At 39.7% G+C, this 20787-nt stretch overlaps 1 protein-coding gene across 3 annotated transcripts in view; it reads right to left on the reverse strand.

The window, feature by feature from the left end:
* Positions 1-10552: 10552 nt before the first annotated feature.
* The window catches only part of LOC126248021 (uncharacterized), a 405163-nt gene continuing 394928 nt past the window's right edge, over positions 10553-20787 (reverse strand). For all 3 annotated transcript variants that reach the window (XM_049948611.1, XM_049948610.1, XM_049948612.1), the window contains 3 exons: positions 17598-17831; positions 17361-17519; positions 10553-10926 (listed from right to left, as the gene is read on the reverse strand). In XM_049948611.1, coding sequence (XP_049804568.1) covers positions 10783-10926; positions 17361-17519; positions 17598-17831 — 537 coding nt within the window. In that variant the 3' untranslated portion in view covers positions 10553-10782. The remainder of the gene's footprint in view (positions 10927-17360; positions 17520-17597; positions 17832-20787) is intronic.

The raw sequence follows: 20787 nt of genomic DNA on the forward strand, positions 1-20787 counted from the left end.
GTGAGCACATCATCAAGTTTTGTCCCAAAAAGTGTGAATCTCTCACTTTCATACATTTTCAGTAAGCTTCCACAAGAGTTAAAGATTCTTTGTTGTGAATCAAGGTTTTGAAATTTAATCTGCAGGCATTTCTTTTGTCCTAACTCCCATCTCTTGCAGAAATACATAAGGTTCACTGTGTTATGAGAATGTAGTTTACTGAGATGATGCCAATAGTAGACAAAACAGAGGGACTGCTCATTTCTGTTATTATTATTATTATTATTATTATTATTATTATTATTATAACTCACTAAAATGGAATGGACTGTAATAAAAAAACTGTAAATCTAATGAGGGTTCAGACTTGGGTACCTGATTTAGCCATTCTGATTTAACTTTTCCCAAATCATTCCAGGAAAATTCTTAACTGATCCATATTAATAGCTTATGGTCAACATCTTTCTCTTTCCTTGCTTTGCAAAAATTATATATATTCTTATGCTTTAAGTTTATTGTCATTAGTGTATTTGTAACAGATTCTTGTAGTTCATTTTATTATTCTGATTTTTGTGTCACTTATAAAGTTCTGGATATGTTATGACCTTGTGTCATTGACAGAGTGGTCCAACTGAGTACAAATCGATTCATTAAATTCATTATAAGCAATAATGTGTTACTGTATGAAGTCCGTGATTACTTTTAATATGCATGAGATGATAGATGACTACCATTGAAATAGAAGATGTTTTGAGAAAGAATAAGTTCTTACAATGGTGTACTCACTGCTGAAAGAGTCTAGAGAAGATGGAATCAGCGATATACCTCCTCAGACCAGTTCACACATGTCATTTGATACTCAGATCAGATCATCCTGATCTATTCTCACAGAAGACGGTGAGTCAACGTGATGTAGTGGTTTTTTATACTAGACTATTGCATGGAGGGTTGTGAGTTGAAAACTCACCTGAACTGTAAAATTTTAATTTCTATGTTCAGTTTGAGTATATTCTAGAAATATCCACAAATGTCAAGGAACATTGTACTGGAATGTTCTGTAACTGTATATATACCGGTACCGTATGTGCTCTGGCCGGACACTATTCGCTCCGCACTCTTGTATGTGCAAGTGCCGAATAAACCTTCCTTAAGTGAAGTTAGTGTTCGTCATTCATCTAATTACACCTTCTTATATGTGACATTATTCTGGTGGAGACGCTGGGTACCGAAACTTGTGATAGCGCACATTATTGATGACACAGTGGCTCCCATCAGGCCAGTTACGTGGCAAGAGACCAGGGTTTGAGCCATATTCAACAGATTGCAACCTGTCGGAGATAGAAGAAGAAGTAGAAGAAGAAGAAGACGTTATGAAGACAGCAACTGTGTGCCACCACATGAGATATCCTTCCAGGTTCTCTGGTGACAATGGCCATGATCCAAAAAGTGGCTGAAGGTATATGAACAATAGCCAAATTTAACAATTGGGATGACACCGTGTGTTTGGCTAATGTATTTTTCTACTTGGAGGGCACTGCCAAGCAATGATATGAGAACAACGAGGAGAAGTTCACAAGCTCGGAAGTATTCCTGGCGGAACTGTGCAAGTATTTAAGCGACACACAATAACAGAAGTGCAAGGCTGAAGATAAATTAAAGTGCAGGGCACAGCGTCCAGGAGAAACTACAGCATCCTGCATTCAAGACATCTTGGAGCTGTGTAAAATAATGGATCCTAGAATGAAGGAGGAAGATAAGGGTGCACATCTCATGAAGGTTGTTGCTTGGGATATGTATCAAGCCCTACTCCTGAAGGAGGTTTCGACAGCAAAGGACTTTATAAAATGGTGCCAGTATATTGAGACAAAGCGTCAAAAAAGAATTACATGAAAGAAGTTTGAACGGCTTCCAAACGTCGTATCGATGTCTGTGATGGAGGAAGGAACTGATTTCACAAGTTTTCTTCATCAGATGATGAGAAAGGAAGTTCAGAAGGCACTTGGATTGCACGGCGAGCAAAAACCCGAGACGCTTCAAGAGGTCATAAGGGAGGAAGTGGAACAGTCATTGAACCCAATCTCTCGTCCTTTTATTTCCCTTTAAAACGGTGAAAAAGTTGAGACCCAGGCAAAGTTACGTGCCTACAATGCCGCATGAGGAACCTGTTTAGGCACCAAGGAAGACTGACGTCTGGAGAACCCAAGATAACCAACTAGTACGTTTCCACTACAGACGGCTGGGACATGTGGTGCGCTATTGTCGAGAAAGGCGGCGGATGTTTGATGACGCCCATGCTAGAAGACAGCAGACCAATTTTAGCTGACACCAACTCCGGGATGACGAAGATGAACAAGAAGATGTGGGTGCAGGATAATGTAGATTACCATCGCCACAAGCTAGCCGCTGGAGAGGACGCTCCCCAACACACTTATCAAGGTCTCCATCGCTGTTTAGAATCTCCAGCCGATCACCTAGCCACCGCCACCTGGAGAACTAAAGGGTGCGACCTTCCTTGGAGGTGAGGCCGCCAAAGAGAAAAATCCTCTGTCGTCGATCACTACAAAAATGATAGGAAACTACATCAATATCCTCATGGATGGCTGACAAGCCCAAGCTCTTGTGGACTCTGGAGCATCATATTCAGTCATTTCAGAGAAGTACCATCGCCAGTTGCAGAAAACCATATTCATCGACAACAAAACCTTTTCTGCTGAAGGTGGCTAATGGAAAATATGTAAAACATACAGGAAGATGCGTCATTCGTGTGGGCATAAGTGGCCATACACAGCCCTTAGAATTCATCGTCTTACATGACAGTTATGGATTGTGGTCACTCGAAGATTATGCTAGACGAGATGAGATAGTGTGGACAGGAAGATGCGCATCAGAGTGTGTGGAGACTATGTGTGCTGGATGAAGTGATAATTCCTGCAGTCAGCGCTAGAAAGGTAACTGTCATGTGTCTTGCCATGCATCAACCCATGGATCTTGTAGTGGAATGTAAGATAAGCGTACCACTGAAGAATAACTTGGTCATCCTAGCCTCTGTCGTCTCGTTTAAGAATGAATTCAGTGAATTGTGGATAGTTAACTGTCAACGAGAACCACAGATCATTCCAAGACGCATGTGCATAGCATTTGCTGAGCTGTTAATTGCCGAACAACTGAACATAGAAACCTCCCATGCCGACTCTGTGGGCGAAATTGGCGCTGCTACTACTACAAGACAAGATCTTGTAGCTCGACTATCACCAGATCTCACTAAGGAACAACAGAAGTAGCTGCTTGCATTCTTCAAGAGTTCTCTGAATGCTTCAATTCACAGGTGAAGGGCAAATTAGACAAATCGATGGTGAAGCACCGGATTAGCACTGGAGACCATCAAACAATAAGCCAAAGAGCATACCATGTGTCAGCAACAGAACGTCAAATAAGTCATGACGAGGTAGAGAAAATGATGAAGAATGACATGATTCAGCTTTTGCAGAGCCCATGGTCGTCATCACTTCAGGAAGAAGGATGGCAGTTGGCGCTTTTGTGTCGATTACAGGAAGGTTAATGAGATAACTAAAAAGGACATTTACCCCCTTCCACGAACTGACGATACACTAGATTGTCTGAAGGGGGCTAAGTTTTTCTCAACCATGGACATGTGCTTGGGATACTGGCAAATCAAAGTATATGAGGCTGATCGTGAGAAAACTGCATTCATCACCCCTGAGGGCCTGTATGAGTTTAAGGTAATGGCATTTGATTTGTGTAATGCACCAGCAACTTTTGAAGGGGTGATGGATACTCTTCTAAGTCACCTGAAGTGGACGATGTGTCTTTGTTATTTAGATGACATTATAGTGTTCTCAGAGACATTTGATGAACACATAAAATACTGAGGGCCGCTCGTAAGTGTCTCCAACAAGGCGGACTAGAACTTAATCCAAGAAAGTGTCTCTTTGGAGCAAAAGAAATCAGAATACTTGGACACCTTGTATCAAACGAAGGTGTGCAGCCAGACCCAGAGAAGGTGAGATCTGTAATGGAATTTGCTATTCCTTAAGTATTAGAGATGTGAGAAGCTTCCTCAGATTATGTGCTTATTACCATCGTTTTATCCAAGACTTTTGTATCAAAGCCAGGCCACTCCAAGACTTGTTAAAAGCCAATGCTAAATTTATCTGGGGTGGTGCTCAGCAAGATTCTTTCGATGTGCTGCGAAAAGCTCTGACGACTGACCCTGTACTTGGTCTATATGACGAGAGAGCACCTACAGAACTACACACAGGGAAAAGAGAAGGTTATAGTCTATGCTTCTAGGACACTTACAAACGCCAAGAGAAACTACTCAACTACAGAAAGGGAATGTCTTGCTGTGATCTGGGCCATGTGCAAATTTCGACAGGCCATTCACAGTTGTTACAGACCATCATTCACTTTGTTGGTTGACAGGTCTTAAGGATCCAGCAGGACGACTCGCCAAGTGGGCACTACGTCTTCAAGTGTATGAAATTACCATAGTGTACAAAAGTGGAAGAAAAAAACCAAGATGCCAACTGTCTCTCAAGAAACCGTGTGCAAGACATACGATAAGATCCACAAGAGATTTTTCTAGCCAGGTTTATTTAGGAATGTCCGTCACTGTGGGTCGCACTGTCGAGAGTGCCAGAGGAGAAAGGCAGTTCCTCCGAAGCCACCTGGCCGACTCATACCAATTCCACCAGCCGAAACACCTTTCAAGCGTGATGGGATTGACCTCGCTGGACGATTACCAACGTCTGCTAGTGGCAATAGATGGATTATTGTTTGCACAGATTATCTGACATGCTATGCCATTACAAAGGGCGTGAAAACAGCCGAATTCATCGTGGAAGACATTGTATTAAAACATGGTGCTCCAAGGTTGTTAATTATGGATCGAGGGAAACTTTTTCAATTGAATCTTGTGACAGAGATAAACAGCCGGTGCAACATTACTCATCACATGACGACTGCCTACCATTTGCAAACTAACAGGCTTACCGAACATCTTAATAAGACCTTGGCTGACATGCTATCAATGTTCGTCAATGTTGAGCAGAGCAACTGGGATGAGGTGCTACCTTTCATGACGTTTGCCTGCAACAACGCCCAACAAGACACCACAGGATTTACGTCATTTTTCCTGGTGCATTGGCGTGAGGCAACTACGACAATGGACACTGTGTTTCCATTACATCCTGATGACGTGAATGATGACCACATTGGCCAGGTGTTAACCAGAGCTGAGGAAGCTCGGCAGTTAGCTCAACTCCTCACGCTGCAGGCTCAAGAAAACCATTGCCAAAGGTATGATGCGAGCCACCGCCCTGTTGCCTGCCAGCCTGGTGACCTCATCTGGATCTTCACTCCTGTTTGGAAGGTTGGTATCTCTGAGAAGCTCCTCAGGCGTTACTTTGGACCTTATAAGGTTGTAAAACAGTTGTCTGATGTTACTTATGAAGTTGAAGATTTCGACCCCGACACAGACGACGAAAGGTCAGAGATACAGTCTACATCCTTCGAATGAAGCCCTATAAAGATCCTGCAACCCAGGGGAAATTTGAAGCTCCAGCGACAGGCAACAAGCAGAAAGGTGACAAAGAGCGTAGAGGCAAAGGAAGTTCTAAGAAGATCACCGCCAGGGCGAACATCAGTCATCAGGAGTCGGAGTATGCAGGACTGATGACTCATTCCCGGACTAGGAGGATGTAAAAGCAAGATGCTGTTCTCTTAAGGAGGGAGCAATGTCGCAGAAGAAACTGCGTAATGCATTCACCATTGTGTAGTGGTTATGATCCTAGACTGTTGCATGGAGGGTCGTGAGTTCACAACTCACCTGAACTGTAAAATTTTAATTTATATATTCAGTTCGAGTACATCTAGAAGTGTCCACAAATGTCAAGAATCATTGTACTGAAATGTTCTGTAACTTTATATATACCGTATGTGTTCTGGCCAGAGGCAGTCCGCTCCACAATCTTGTATGTGCAAGTGCTGAATAAACCTTCTTCTACGTGACACTATTCAGACACCGAATTATTCTATACTGAACATATTTGTGCACAATATAAGCCATAAGTGGTTGAACATTAATTAGCACCATGTATAATTAAATCATCACCTATTGTACTGGCGTGGTCATATACAAAAGGATGAAAAAATATTGAGACAGTCTTATGATAAGTGTGGAATTACACACAAAAGCCAGTTAAGAAAATGTGTTTTCTTTAATCATTATGATAGACTGAAAAGTATGAGACAAGCTTGGTGGTTACATTGTAGCAGTACTGGGAGTGACTATTTCGTTAACTGGCGCTGTATTCCTTTCTACTTCACTATTTACAACAGCCTTCCAATGCTGGCATAACTTTTCAATTCTGAAACTCTTGAAATAACATGGTTTTGAGGTGAAGAACTTATTGAGCCATGTTTGGAGACTATTTTCATCCGGAAAGGAAGTTCCTTGAAGGCTGTTTGATAGAGAGTAGTAAAGGTGAAAATCTGAGTGCTTAAGATTGAGTTAATAAGGTTGGTGTGGAATGACTGCCAAACCCAACTCCAGTATAGTGTTTTTCATCAGTCCAGCTGAATGCAGGTGTGCGTTATTGTGGAGAAGCACCACTTCACACAGTCTTCCTGCTCATTGTTCTTTGATTGCACCTGCAAGACATCTCAGTTATTGGCAATAAATGTCAGCAGTGATGGTTAAACCTTGGGTAAACAGTTTGTAGTACACTGCACCATCGCTGTTCGACCTGATGAATAACATTTCTTTTGTGAATGTGCCAAGACCTTTGTACAGGAGTTGCTGCTTTGTTTGGGCTTAACCATTCACTTCTTTCCCTTATGTTAGCATAAAGACACCATTCTCACCACCAGTAATGATACAGGATAGGAATGTAGGAATGGTCAGTGTTGTTCACAACCCAATTGATGACAAGCAAGCAGAGATGGACATGGGGCCATCCATTGATATATTTTTTTATTATTATTACTGAACCTTCCCCATTGCATGTGTATGTTGCACAATGGTTGAATGATCACAGTTCATCACATTTGCCAGTTCTTGAGTACACTGACATGGATCATTTGGGTTAATGTGTTTAAACTATCTTCATCCAATTTCGAAGGTCTTCTTGAAGGTGGAGAGTCACTGGTGTCAAAACAATCCTCCTTAAAATGAGAATACCGTTTTCTTGCCATGCTCTGTCCAGCGGCACTATCCCCATACATGGCGCAAATGTTTTTGGCTGCCACCATTGCTGTGACCCCTCTATTAAACTCAAACAGAAGAATATGATGGAAATTTTCTGATTTCTCCACTTGGCACTCCATTTTCTAGCATCCACAACACCACTCACTATGTCCAAATGACAAAATGGCAATATGTAAACTCAAACATCAACAGTGAACTACAAATAAAAAATGACAGTCAATAAATAAACCCATAACACCTGGAATACCAACATGCAAAACAAAAATGCTATGAACTTATGCACCAGCCTAATACTTAATGGCAAGAAAGCTTTAGGTATGGGCCTGAAGATAGAAAAATAAGCTACTGAGTTCGCAGCAGACATTAACTGAAGTAAAGATGCAGCAAACCCAAGGCAAGAGGATACAACCAATCCCTCAATTGAAAATAGATGATGTTATAATGGAACTGTCTTGCCACTGACAGAGCAGATTTTGGGATACCAGGGACCATCCTAAACAGATTCACTGGACTGATCCAATGTTTTACTACTGTGCCATATATACAGTATGTTCAAAAAAAGTGTCAAATACATTGAGAGGTGGCATTACTCATCAAATCAAGATAAGTAAGACCAGTAAACATGCATCCAGGGATGCATACTTTCTGCTATAAATACGTGTTTACAGGTGGTGTTCAACATGGTGTCCATTCATTACAATGCACCCCTCAGCCCTGCGGCTTAAGGAATGGCACACCCTTTGAAATATACCCTGTGGTTGTAGTAGCTGTTGGCTCGCATTAAAGACGCCACCCTGTAGTGTTTGCACATCATTGATCCCCATAACCAAAAGTCTAGGGGATTGAGATCTGGGGAACAAGCAGGCCAAGGCATGCCCCCTGCCCCCCAACCAATCCAGCAGTCATGAAATGTCTGCATCAGATGTTCACACACATTGTGACAAAAGTGTGCTGGTGCACCAACATGCATGAACCACATTTGAATTTGTTGCTGCAATGGCACAGCCTCCAGCAAGGTAGGCAATGACATTAATGAGAAACTCTAGATAGTGTGCGCCAATTAACCTTTATGGTAGCACATATGGCCCAATTAGTCTATTGCCATGTCTGCCTGCCCAGACATTGATTGAGAATCGATGTTGATGCCCTCTTTCTCGAATTGCTTGGAGATTTACTTCTGTCCATACATGCTGGTTATGGAAATTCACAACACCACCACTTGTGACCCTACCTCATTGGTAAATAAAATCTTGGATGGGAACTGTGGATTTGTGGCACACTTCTGCAACATTCACTGACAGAATTGCCATCTGCCATGACGATCCAGTGGTGTTAGGGCCTGAACGCACTGTAGATGATATGGGTACAGCGATTGTTCAGGGACTACTTCCCCAGATAAAAAAGTTAGACATGCCTTCTGCTGCTGCTAATCATTGCACATTGGTCCCAGAGGTTTCTTCCAGTGAACATGGCACACGCTCCCCTGTGTTAGGTGTGCAGACTGTGCAGGGCCTTCCACTGTCACTCTCGCAAGGTGCAAGGGTACCTGTGTGTGTCAGACTCTTCAAAAATCTGGTGAACAGTTTATCAGAGGATTCTCTGCACTGTGGATATTTTTCAGTGTAGAAGGCACAGGCTTGCAAGCTATGTCGGTTTGCTAAACCATATCAGAATATCATATCTGTCACTTCACTTGTTGAGTAGTAGGCTTCCATTGCCAGCAAGTGGTGGAAGAAAGAAAATGTAAATTTATTACACCATTTGTACATACAAACAGCACAACAACAGTAAACATGTAAGTGAATCCACATTTGGAAGAAGATAAAACACATGGATATGTACCCAGTGTTGGCAGTACTGCACAATAAGGCACACAAACATGACGAAAACTGATGTAGCCTGCAACATGACTCGAACCACACAACTGACTGCAGACCACTTAATAGTACATCGAGTATTGTGAGTAAGACATCATAATACCCTGCTGGCACATTTGACAGAGTGCCAATGTAACGGCTGTGCTAATACCTGCAACAAAGTGTCGCGCAGCCCCTTCTATAAACACGTTTATCTCAGAAAGTATGCATTTCTGGACCCATGTTTATTGGGCTTATTTTTCTTGTTTTGGTGAGTACTACTGCTTCTCAAAGTATTAGAAACTTTTTTTTGAACACCCTTTATAAAGAAATCAGTGACTGTAGAAAACTCTCACACATTCAGACAACCACAACTAACACACAAGGCCACAGTTGTCTCCGAGTGCTAAGGGCCAATTGCGACTGTGTTTGAAGTAACCAAAAATCCAGTTTGGGTTAGTATTGGGGCTCCAGAAGAAGCATGGAGCAGGGAGAGGGAGGGATAGCAGGGTAGAGATGGGGAAAGATGCTAGAGCTGCCTCTTCTACCCCCTCACTATGCACCAAAGCTGGACTGCTGCACCCATCAGACACAGTTGCATTCAGGCCTTACCACCCAGAGATGACATTGGCCCTGTGTGTATGAGTTGTGCTTGTGTGAATGCATGTATGTTTTCTACTTATGATGAAGGACTTAGCCCAAAAGCTGAATATTTATCTAGTACCTCCTGCCGCGGAAGTCGAATACGCGCCAGAAAAATGGACGTGGTCAGCCCATAGAGGGCTCCGCGTCCGCGGCAGCTATTCTGCGCAGTGGCTCTCGCACAGCGAGGGCACCACCGCTACGCCACATGCAGACAGCGGCCAATAGCCGCTCCCTCCGGTTTCGTATATAGGGAACCACTCTGCCCTAGTCCAGTCAGTCTGGTACTCGCTCTGGATTGCGTCTATATCTCGGTGGTACTGCGTTCTGGTCATTGCTCGCTGTTGACATTTGCCTGACTCTGGTTCCGAGTGGATTTACTGTTGGTGTTTGGTGTTGTGGTTTGTACAAGCCTCCGTTGTTTATCTCTTCCTTGTTGTGTCAGTTGTTGTCGGTTGTCATTGGTCTGTCGTCTGACTCGTCCTTGTGTTTACCTGGTGGTGCGTGATCCATTGCCAGCGGCTTATCCACCTGGCGGCTCCGATCCGCAGCCCAAGGCGTGCCCGCAGTTGGTTTTGGTTACTACAATTTATAGCATTATGTCTGTGACTCAGTGCCTTCTTTGTGTGATGAGTAACACTCTGTCCATCTCATGTGGCTGTTACTCCATCCTGGACTTTCCACTGTTTTAATTTGGTGGTAGAATTGTTTGAAAAATGACAAGTATTAGGAATTGTGGTTTATTTATCTCATGATGTACATTTACAATTCATTTGGTTTGCATACAGGAGAGATTATACGCATTGTTATGTCTGTGCTTCAGATGTGGATGGTAAACAAAGACATATTAAATTTTATTTGTTTTTTATTTAGTATACTACAAAAGGTGAGGAACAAATCAATATAAAAATGTATTGAGTCAATTTACACCGAATAACTTAATTGTAATACTACATACAGTGTCAGCTTTCTCAAACAAACTCCCTTAGACTGCAGTACAGTTTTGGTAATGCAGACAAGCAACTGAATTCAAAATATTTTGGATCTACCATACAAAGGAAAAACTGACATCACATTTCATATGGGAGCTTCCCGGGGCTCCAGGAGAATCTCATTCACAGCACAATAATCAGGTTGTGTAAGAGCATAAATTACTGCCTGCGCAACATCATTTGGTGTTAAAATCTTTACCTTATCACTGGCATCATACATCTCTTTTGCCTGAAAACAGAAATGAAAGTGTAACAGTTCCACATATTTGTGATCAACTTCAGGGATAATGATAAGGTTTTAACCATAGCATTATGTCAAACCCCCATGACAGATTCATCATGTAAAACAGACTGTATGTAGACATATAATGTACATCAAGAGTTGAAGGTAGCCTGAGGAGCTTTAGAATAAATCTGCATCTCATGAATATACACTGTTTCATTTCATGTACTCTTGTGACTACAATATTTTAGAACACTGAGAACTTCCATAACATAATTTATGTATAATTTGTATTTAGTTCACATAATAATAAAAGTATTTGAACTAATTGATCTGTAACTTGTATCATGCTCAGTCGAGAACATATGCTCAGTTTTATCCTTAAACTTCAGCAAATTATGTAAATATGTATGATTATGTGCAAGAAAGTGAAAACATTTAGTACACAAATATCAACTCAGAGCCAAAAATTGTGCATTTTGCCAACTGTAAAAAATGATCTTGACATCAGGATTATTGAATTAGACTATATACATACATAATTTACATACTTTAGACTAAAAGTAGCATCTGCAATGAACCATACAAATGTTGGCTTGTTTCCTGCTTTCATGCGGTATGATCAGCCCCAATTGAACATCTCTGTCAGGAAGGTCAATATGGAGCTAGTTCAGCTACTTCGGTTGGCTACTTTGTCAGGCATTGGTTTGGTTCCTGTTGATGGTATTGGTAGGTGGGACTTCACAAGACATGGCTTGCACCTCAATAGGAAAGGAAAGGGTAAATTGGCTGGGATGATGAAATGAAATGATCATATGGCATTGTTGGCTGGGAGGTCCGAGATGGGTGCGGCCACCAAGTGGAAGTCTTATTTCAGTCAGCGCCACATTGGGTGACTTGTGGCTGATGATGAGGATAACACAACACAACACCCAGTCCCCGAGCAGAGAAAATCTCCAACCCGGCCGGGAATCGAACCTGGGCCCAGTGCATGGGAGGCAAGCATGTTGCCACCCAGCTAAGCAGGCAGATGGCTGGGATGATAGCAAAATCTTTAAGGGGAGACACTGAAACTCATGGGAGTACCATTTTTTTAGGCTAACATCAGTGTCCAGTTATCCTTAAATGAAGCTTAATGAGAAGCTCAGGCAGGCAGGTACTATAGATGTTAAAATATCATAAGATTCTCATAACAGTATAGTAAAAAATAATTTTAGTGTGTCACAAGATTCTCATAAAATCACAGTGAAAAATAATGTTAGTATATTGCATCAGAATATCAGGGGATTAAAAAACAAAGTAGATGAGTCTCTTGTTTTTTTAGAAGATTTCGAAACTGAGGGTGGAATGGATGTATTATGCCTGTCTGAACATCATATAGTCGCAGGTATGTTAATGGTAAATGTAGGTGGATATAAGCTTTCAGCACATGTAAGTAGAGACAGTACGGAGAGAGGAGGAGTTGCCATATATGTTAGAATCTGTCATAGTATGAAAAAATTGGAAACTAAAAAATTTGAGTAGAGCAACATGTGAGTGTGAGCTTAAACTAAATAATGGTACTTTTGCAATTGTAGCCATGTATAGGACACCATTGGCAAATTTTCAGCTATTTTTGAAACACTTGTAAACTTTGTTGTGCTATTGTCAGACAGAGGGAAGCAAATTATTGTTTGTGGGGATTTCAATGTAGATTTTCTGAAAGAGTCAGATAGAAAGTTTGACCTTCAAGTATTATTTGGTTCTTTCAATTTGGCATCAGTTATTAATTTACCTACTTGTGTTGTATGGGAAACCAGCACACTGATAGATAATGTTTTTATAGACCAAGATAAATTTAATCAAATAAAAACTTTTCCTGTTAAGAATAGTCTATGTGATAATGATGCACAGCTAGTTACGGTATACTTATGATACAGCTCCATACAGTAATGCTAAACATTCCTCCACAATAGTGCATTCAATTAACAATTTAACAATTGAAAATTTTAGGGAAAGCTTGCAACAGTTAGACTGGGATGAGGTGTACAGGGAACCTAATGCTAATTTGAAATTTAACCTATTTCATGACACCTTTGTGAGTATATTTGTAAACAGTTTCCCTAAGACAACAGTGAAATATAATTGTAAGAAACGATCTAAAAAGCGATGGCTTACTAAAGGGATAAAAATATCTTGTAAACAGAAAAGGGAAATGTATCTTATAGCTAGGAGGTGTAATGATCCAAAACAGTGAAAAATTATAAAAACTACTACACTGTATTAAGAAAAGTTATTAAAAAGTCCAGAACTATGTGCATTATGTCTGAGAGTAGCACATCTGATAGTAAAATTAAAACAATTTCGAATATTGTTAAAAGGAAAACAGGGCAACCGAGAGTACAGGAAGAATGTATTTCTATCAAACTCAATGAAAAGTTTGTTAACAGGAAGTCAGAAGTAGAAAACATTTTTAACAATCATTTTTAAGTGTTGTAGAGAAAATAATATCTAGCTATTCATTAGAAAATGCAAGGCATTACATGCAAGAGTCAATACCTATGCAATTTTATAAAATTGAAATTCAACCCACCTCTCCTACTGAAATTAGAAAAATAATAAATTCACATGGAATTTATGGCATTTCCAACAAAGTTCTAAAAGCTTGTTCTCAATAGGTAAGTGGGATACTCAGCAAGATACATAGTAGATCACTGAAACAGGGCATTTTTCCAGATAGACTGAAATATGCTATTGTTAAACCATTGCATAAAAAAGTGGATAGGTCTGATGCTAACAACTAACACCCAATCTCACTTCTGACAGCTTTATCTAACATTCTTGAAAAAGTAATGTATCCAAGAGCAGCATCATATATTTGTAAAAATGAAGTACTAACAAAATATCAGATTGGTTTTCAGAAAGACTTTTCAACAGAAAATGCTATATCTGCTCTCACTGATCAAATATCAAATGCATTGAATAACTGAACATCACTCATTCGAATATTTTGTGATCTCTCAAAGGCTTTTGATTATGTGAATCATGAAATTCTTCTAGATAAGCTTAGGTATTGTGGTATGAGTGGGACAGTGCACAAATAGTTTAATTCATATTTAACTGGAAGAATGCAGAAGGTTGAAATTAACAGTACAGATAGTCTTCAAGAATCAGCAGATTTCTCTAACTGGAGAGGTATCAAGAATGGTGTCCCACAGGGTTCAGTCTTGGGTCCCTTATTGTTCGTAATATTAATGACTTGCCACTTTATATTCATGAAGATGCAAAGCTGTTTTTTTTTTTTTTTTTTTTTTGCTGAATAATCAGCTGATGAAACTGTATATAATGTCTTTCAGAAGATTATTAAGTGGTTCTTTGCAAATGGACTCTCACTAAATTTTGAGAAAACAGTGTATACAATTCTGTACAGCAAATGGCAAACCACCATTGATAAATATAGACTATGAACAAAAGTCTGTTGGTAAGGCAGAATATTCAAAATTTCTGGGTGTGTGCATTGATGAGAAATTGAAGTGGAAGAAACACATTGATGGTCTGCTGAAACAGTTAGGTTCAGCTGCTTATGCTATTACGGTTATTGCAAATTTTGGTGATAAACATATCATTAAAGCTCACTGTGCCTATTTTCATTCACTGCTTTCATATGGCATCATATTTTGGAGCAATTCATCATTAAGAGAAAAAGTATTCATTACACAAAAGCATGTAATTAGAATAGTAGCTGGAGCCCACCCAAGATGATCTTGCAGAGAATTATTTAAGGCACTTGGGATATTCACACTACCTTCGCAATACATACATTCACTTATGAAATTTGTTATTAATAATGGATCCAATTTCAAAATTAACAGCAAAGCGCATAGCTACAACACTACAAGAAAGGATGATCATCACTATTCTGAGTTAAATCTGACTTTGGCAAAGAAAGGGGTGAATTATGCTGCCACAAAAATCTTTGGTCATTTGCCAAATAGCATTAAAAGTGTGGCAGACAGCCAAAAAACATTTAAAAACAAATTAAAAGAATTTATGAATGGCAACTCCTTCTACTCAATAGGTGAATTTTTAGAGCTGTAGTAGCAACTGTAAAAATGAATAAATAAATAAATAAAAATAAAAAAAATAATTATTTTGTGTAAAAAAACTTATGTTAAAGTTATACATTCCACAACATTACAAAATGTTGTATTCGTGATATGGAACAAATATTGATGTATGTATGTTGGAAGTATGTTTGGATGTTAAATGAAATGCTCACATAGGTTCAGCCATAAATGAAGAATGTGGTAGGTTTCATTTTATTTGTATGACATTAGAAACTGCTGTCAGTACATGGAAGGAATTAAGATCTACTAAAATATTTATGAAGTATATGGTGTTCATACAAGGTTGCAATAACATGGGGTATCAAGGGTGTGTGTAATAGGGGAGATTAGAAAGATGAAAAACTGAAGAACCTGGAATGGATGATACTTGATGAAAGATGCACAATATCAAACAAAAAAAATATATTTCAAGAAGTATAGGATTATCTAGGATTATTTTCAGAGACCCTGGTTACCACTCAAACATATTTTGTAAGTATATGGTCTGACTACAGCACACATGGAAGCATAGAAGATTATATGGTTCCTAAGCTCTATCTTTGAATTGAAAGGAAATGTACCCATTTTACCTTATTAAAAAAATATCAATTTTTCACACTTTACAGTGACTTGATGAACATACACACAAATGTAAAATGACTGGTAGAATCATTATGGAGGTATTTCCTTACTACCAATCAATTGTACAAGGTGTACAACTTTGCTTCCACCATTATTTTCCCACCATTTGAAGCTTTAATGAAACAAGTTGGTTACACATGTATCATTCAAAGTATTTTCCATCACTGGCTACTACTTTTTCCCATCTTTTGGGCAGTGTACGAATCCTGTGTCGAAAAAATTGTTCATCTTTTGAAGCAATCCATGAATCGATTCATTTTGTGACTTCTTCATGAGATTGGAAGTGCTGGTCAGCTAGGCCATCTGCCATTGATCTAAACTGGTGATAGTTCAAATGGTTCAAATGGCTCTGAGCACTATGGGACTTAACTTCTGAGGTTATCTGTCCCCTAGAACTTAGAACTACTTAAACCTAACTAACCTAAGGACATCACACACATCCATGCCCGAGGCAGGATTCGAACCTGCGACCGTAGCGAAACAGGTGATAGTCAGAGACATCAATGTCTGGAGTATAAGGCAAGTGGGGTAGGACTTCCCGCTTTAATGTTCCCTAGTACGTTTTGACCTCTTTTACAACACGGGGTTGAGCGTTGTCATGCTGCAAAATCACTTTATCAGGCCTCTCGCTGTATTGCAGCCATTTGTCTTTTAATGCTCTGCTCAAATTCATTAATTTCATTCGATAATGTGCACCTGTGATTGTTTTATGTGGTTTTAACACCTCATAGTACACAACACCAAGCTGGTCCCACCAAATGAGGAGCTCGACCTCGGAGCCGTGAATATTCGGTTTGGCCGTCGATGTGGAAGCCTGGCCGGGATATCCCCATGATTTTTTGCGTTTAGTGTTATTGTAATAAACCCATTTTTCATCGACGGTCACAATGCGATGCAGAAATCGCTTCTGTTTTTGCCTCTGAAGCAACTGTTCACTAACACACAAATGCTGTTCAACGTCTCTTGATTTCAGCTCACACAGGACCCAAGTTCCTTCTTTCTGAATCATGCCCATAGCCTTGAGACATTTTGGAATGGCTTGCTGTGTCACTCACATGAATCGTGCCAATTCTTCTTGAGTTTGACATGAGTCTTCAGTCAGCAATGTCTCCAATTATGCATCTTCAAAAACATTCTCTCTTCCACCACTATGCAGGTCTATGACATTAAAATCACCGTTTGTGAAGTGTTGAAACCACTCAAAACGTTATTTTACTAATAGTGTCCTTAACATATGTACTAGTGAGCATTTGATGAGACTCAGCAGCTGTTTTCTTCATACTGAAACAAAACAGTAACACCTCCCGCAAATGACGAGAATTAGGGCCGTAAACTGACATTTTCAATCAAGAACAACTTTATGATGCAGACACAAATCGAGTAATGTTTGAATGAGGTTATGTTGACTGAGGTCCAAGCTAACTGCCTAACATCTTCAATCTGTCTCTTTCGACCGCTACTTACCGTAGTCGCCACCTATCGGCAAACAGCGGGAGCAAAGTTGTACACCTTGTAGCTTTTGGTCTGACTAGAAAGTTGTTGTTGAAATTGCAGAACTATTTTGAACCTAATTTTTAATGGAACATCTTTTGCTGCTTTATCTTTACAGCCATTCTCAAAATGTATAGAATACTGTATACTGAAATACTAAGCTGAGACAAATTATTAATATCTTTACCAATGAGTAAAAGTCAAACATGGTTTGATACTCACTTCTACATCTGTTGAGTGACCATGGAGCTCTGTTTTGACATCACCTGGTTGTATACAAGTTACTTTGATACCTGTTCCCACTACTTCCTCCCTTAGCGACCTTGACAAAGCTTCAATAAAAAACTTTGTGCCTGAATATACAGCAAGTCCAGCATATGCCTGAAAAAGGAACAAAGAGAAAATGTTATGAGGGTCTTACAGCAAACTTTTGTATAGTTGCACTTTCAGAAGCCTCACCTTCCTTCCAGCATCAGATGATATGTTTATAATGTGTCCACACTTTCTGTCTACCATCCCACCCAACACTGCAGACAGACAAGTCAAAACACCATTTATATTCACATCCACCATTTTTTTCCAATCAGATAATTTTAGGTTTTTCATTAACGTGTAATACATAACTCCAGCATTATTTACCAATATGCTGATAGGTCCTAACAATGATTCTGTTTTTTTCACTCCTGCACACACCTAAAAGGAAAATTTGAGGTTATTGGTGTCAAGGTGACATTATCACACAACATAGTGCATTTAGTTCTAAGAGTTTAATGTATGGTAACCACAGGATAAATATTTTAGGAGTGAGAAAACTCCACATTTAGAGATAAATTACGATCATCAGCTAGCTCTTAAATTGATTTAGTTACACTACCGGCCATTAAAATTGCTACACCACAAAGATGACATGCTACAGTTGCGAAATTTAACCGACAGGAAGAAGATGCTGTGATATGCAAATGATTAGCTTTTCAGAGCATTCACACAAGGTTGGCACCAGTGGCGACACCTACAACCTGACATGAGGAAAGTTTCCAACCGATTTCTCATACACAAAGAGCAGTTGACCGGCGTTGTCTGGTGAAACATTGTTGTGATGCCTCGTGTAAGGAGGAGAAATGCGTACCATCACGTTTCCGACTTTGATAAAGGTTGGATTGTAGCCTATCATGATTGCCATTTATCGTATCGTGACATTGCTGCTCGTGTTGGTCGAGATCTAATGACTGTTAGCAGAATATGGAGTCGGTGGCTTCAGGAGGGTAATACGGAACGCCATGCTGGATCTCAATGGCCTCGTATCACTAACAGTCAAGATGACAGGCATCTTATGCACATGGCTGTAATGGATTGTGCAGCCACATCTCGCTACCTGAGTCAACAGATGGGGACATTTGCAAGACAACAACCATCTGCACGAACAGTTCGACGATGTTTGCAGCAGCATGAACTATCAGCTCGGAGACCATGGCTGCGGTTACCCTTGACGCTGCATCACAGACAGGAGCACCTGTGATGGTGTACTAAACGATGAACTTGGGTGCACGAATGGCAAAACGTCATTTTTTCGGATGAATCCAGGTTCTGTTTACAGCATCATGATGGTCGCATCCGTGTTTGGCGACATCACGGTGAACGCACATTGGAAGCGTGTATTCGTCATCGCCATACTGGTGTATCACCCGGTGTGATGGTATGGGGTGCCACTGGTTACACGTCTCGGTCACCTCTTGTTCGCATTGATGGTACTTTGAACAGTGGATGTTACATTTCAGATGTGTTATGACCCATGGCTGTATGCTTCATTCAATCCCTGCAAAACCCTAAATTTCAGCAGGATTGTGCATGACCGCATGTTGCAGGTCCTGTACAGGCCTTTCTGGAAACAGAAAATGTGCGACTGCTGCCATGGCCAGCACATTCTCCAGATCTCTCACCAATTGAAAACGTCTGGTCAATGGTGGCCGAGCAACTGGCTCATCACAATATGCCAGTCACTACTCTTGATGAACTGTGGTATCATGTTGAAGCTGCATGGGCAGCTGTACCTGTACATGCCATCCAAGCTCTGTTTGACTCAATGCCCAGGCATATCAAGGCCGTTATTACGGCCAGAGGTGGTTGTTGTGGGTACTGATTTCTCAGGATCTATGCACCCCAACTGCGTGAGAATGTAATCACATTTCAGTTCTAGTATAATATATTTGTTCAATGAATACCCGTTTATCATCTGCATTTCTTCTTGGTGTAGCAATTTTAATGGCCAGTAGTGTATTATCCTCATTTTTACTTGAAAGGGTGGCAAACTTATGCTACATTAATGTTCCTTTAGAGCTTTATTTTCATTCACAGGAAACTTTGATTTTTGATTTATTTTTACATCGTTCAGTATATTCAACATTCTGATGTCAACAAGGTTAAATGACAAGAAGGAAACAACTGTTTTTTGGACAAGAGTACACAAAGATGAAGGGAGAGGTGTGAGAGAGAGTAGGAAGCCAAAGATGGTGTATCAGTAAATGCTAAGTCAGCTTTGGTATAGATATAATATACAATGCGTGATCAAAAAATAATGGGAATTTTTTTATTTTGAAGTCTTTATACATATAGTTTTCAATTTTTTTTAAATCTCGTTGGTACATATGTTCCTGATATATGTTTTCATTTTCAGCCGCTTTGAATATTTGATTTATTGTTGACAGTCAAAAAGGTTATACATATTTTTGAGTGCTCAGTGAATTTTTACTTTTGATAAAGATGGATCAAGGAATTTCCATTAAATTTCACTTGAAAAATGGAATAAAGTTCAACATCACTTTTGAAATGTTGCTGTGGCTTTTGACGAATCTGAGTGATGAGTTACACCAGAAAATTATTCCATAAGAGGCTATTGAGTGGAGATTTGAAAAATATGCCAGGAGGTTGATTTGTTTGTGCAAGACTAGCAGTTATACAAAGAGCAAAATTAGGTGAACTAATTGTTCGAGAAGGTCAGTAATATGCTTCATCCAGTTCAAGTGTTCATCAATATGTACTTCCAAAACTTTTGAGCATTCTATCATATTTCCTAAGTACTGCTTATGTGCTGCATCAATAGAATTGTTAGTATGATTGTCTTTGTTGTACAGATCTGAATAAAGTGTGTTTTTTAAAAATTTGGGGAGAATTCATGTTCTGAGAACCGCTTGTACCAATTCTTCTAACTGAATGTTAAGTGGGAGGTCATTCATGTAAATATGGAATAGAAGTTTCCACAAAATTGAGCCCTGTGGGACTCCCATTGTGATTTCTCCCAAGCCACAGAAATTTTCTACCCTTCCAACATTGTTTGAATTATTCAGCATAACTTTTCACATTGTTTGTTAAGTATGTTTCAAACCAGGTATACATAAAGTCATCAATTCCATAAAACTTAAGGTTTTCCTACTAGAGTAATATGACCTACACAATCAAATGCCTCAGAAAGATCACAAAAATACCAACAGATGATATTTTATCATTTAAGGCTTGTACTGTTTGATGAATAAATGTGTAAATAGCCTTCTCAGTTGAGCAACCCATCTGGAAGCCAAACTGTGAAAATGCTAAGTAAATTGTTTCAACTTAAGTGTGAGATAACACTTGAGTACATTAATTTCCGAAATACTTT

This window comes from Schistocerca nitens, chromosome 3 (assembly GCF_023898315.1).
Source record: "Schistocerca nitens isolate TAMUIC-IGC-003100 chromosome 3, iqSchNite1.1, whole genome shotgun sequence".
NCBI lineage: Eukaryota > Metazoa > Arthropoda > Insecta > Orthoptera > Acrididae > Schistocerca > Schistocerca nitens.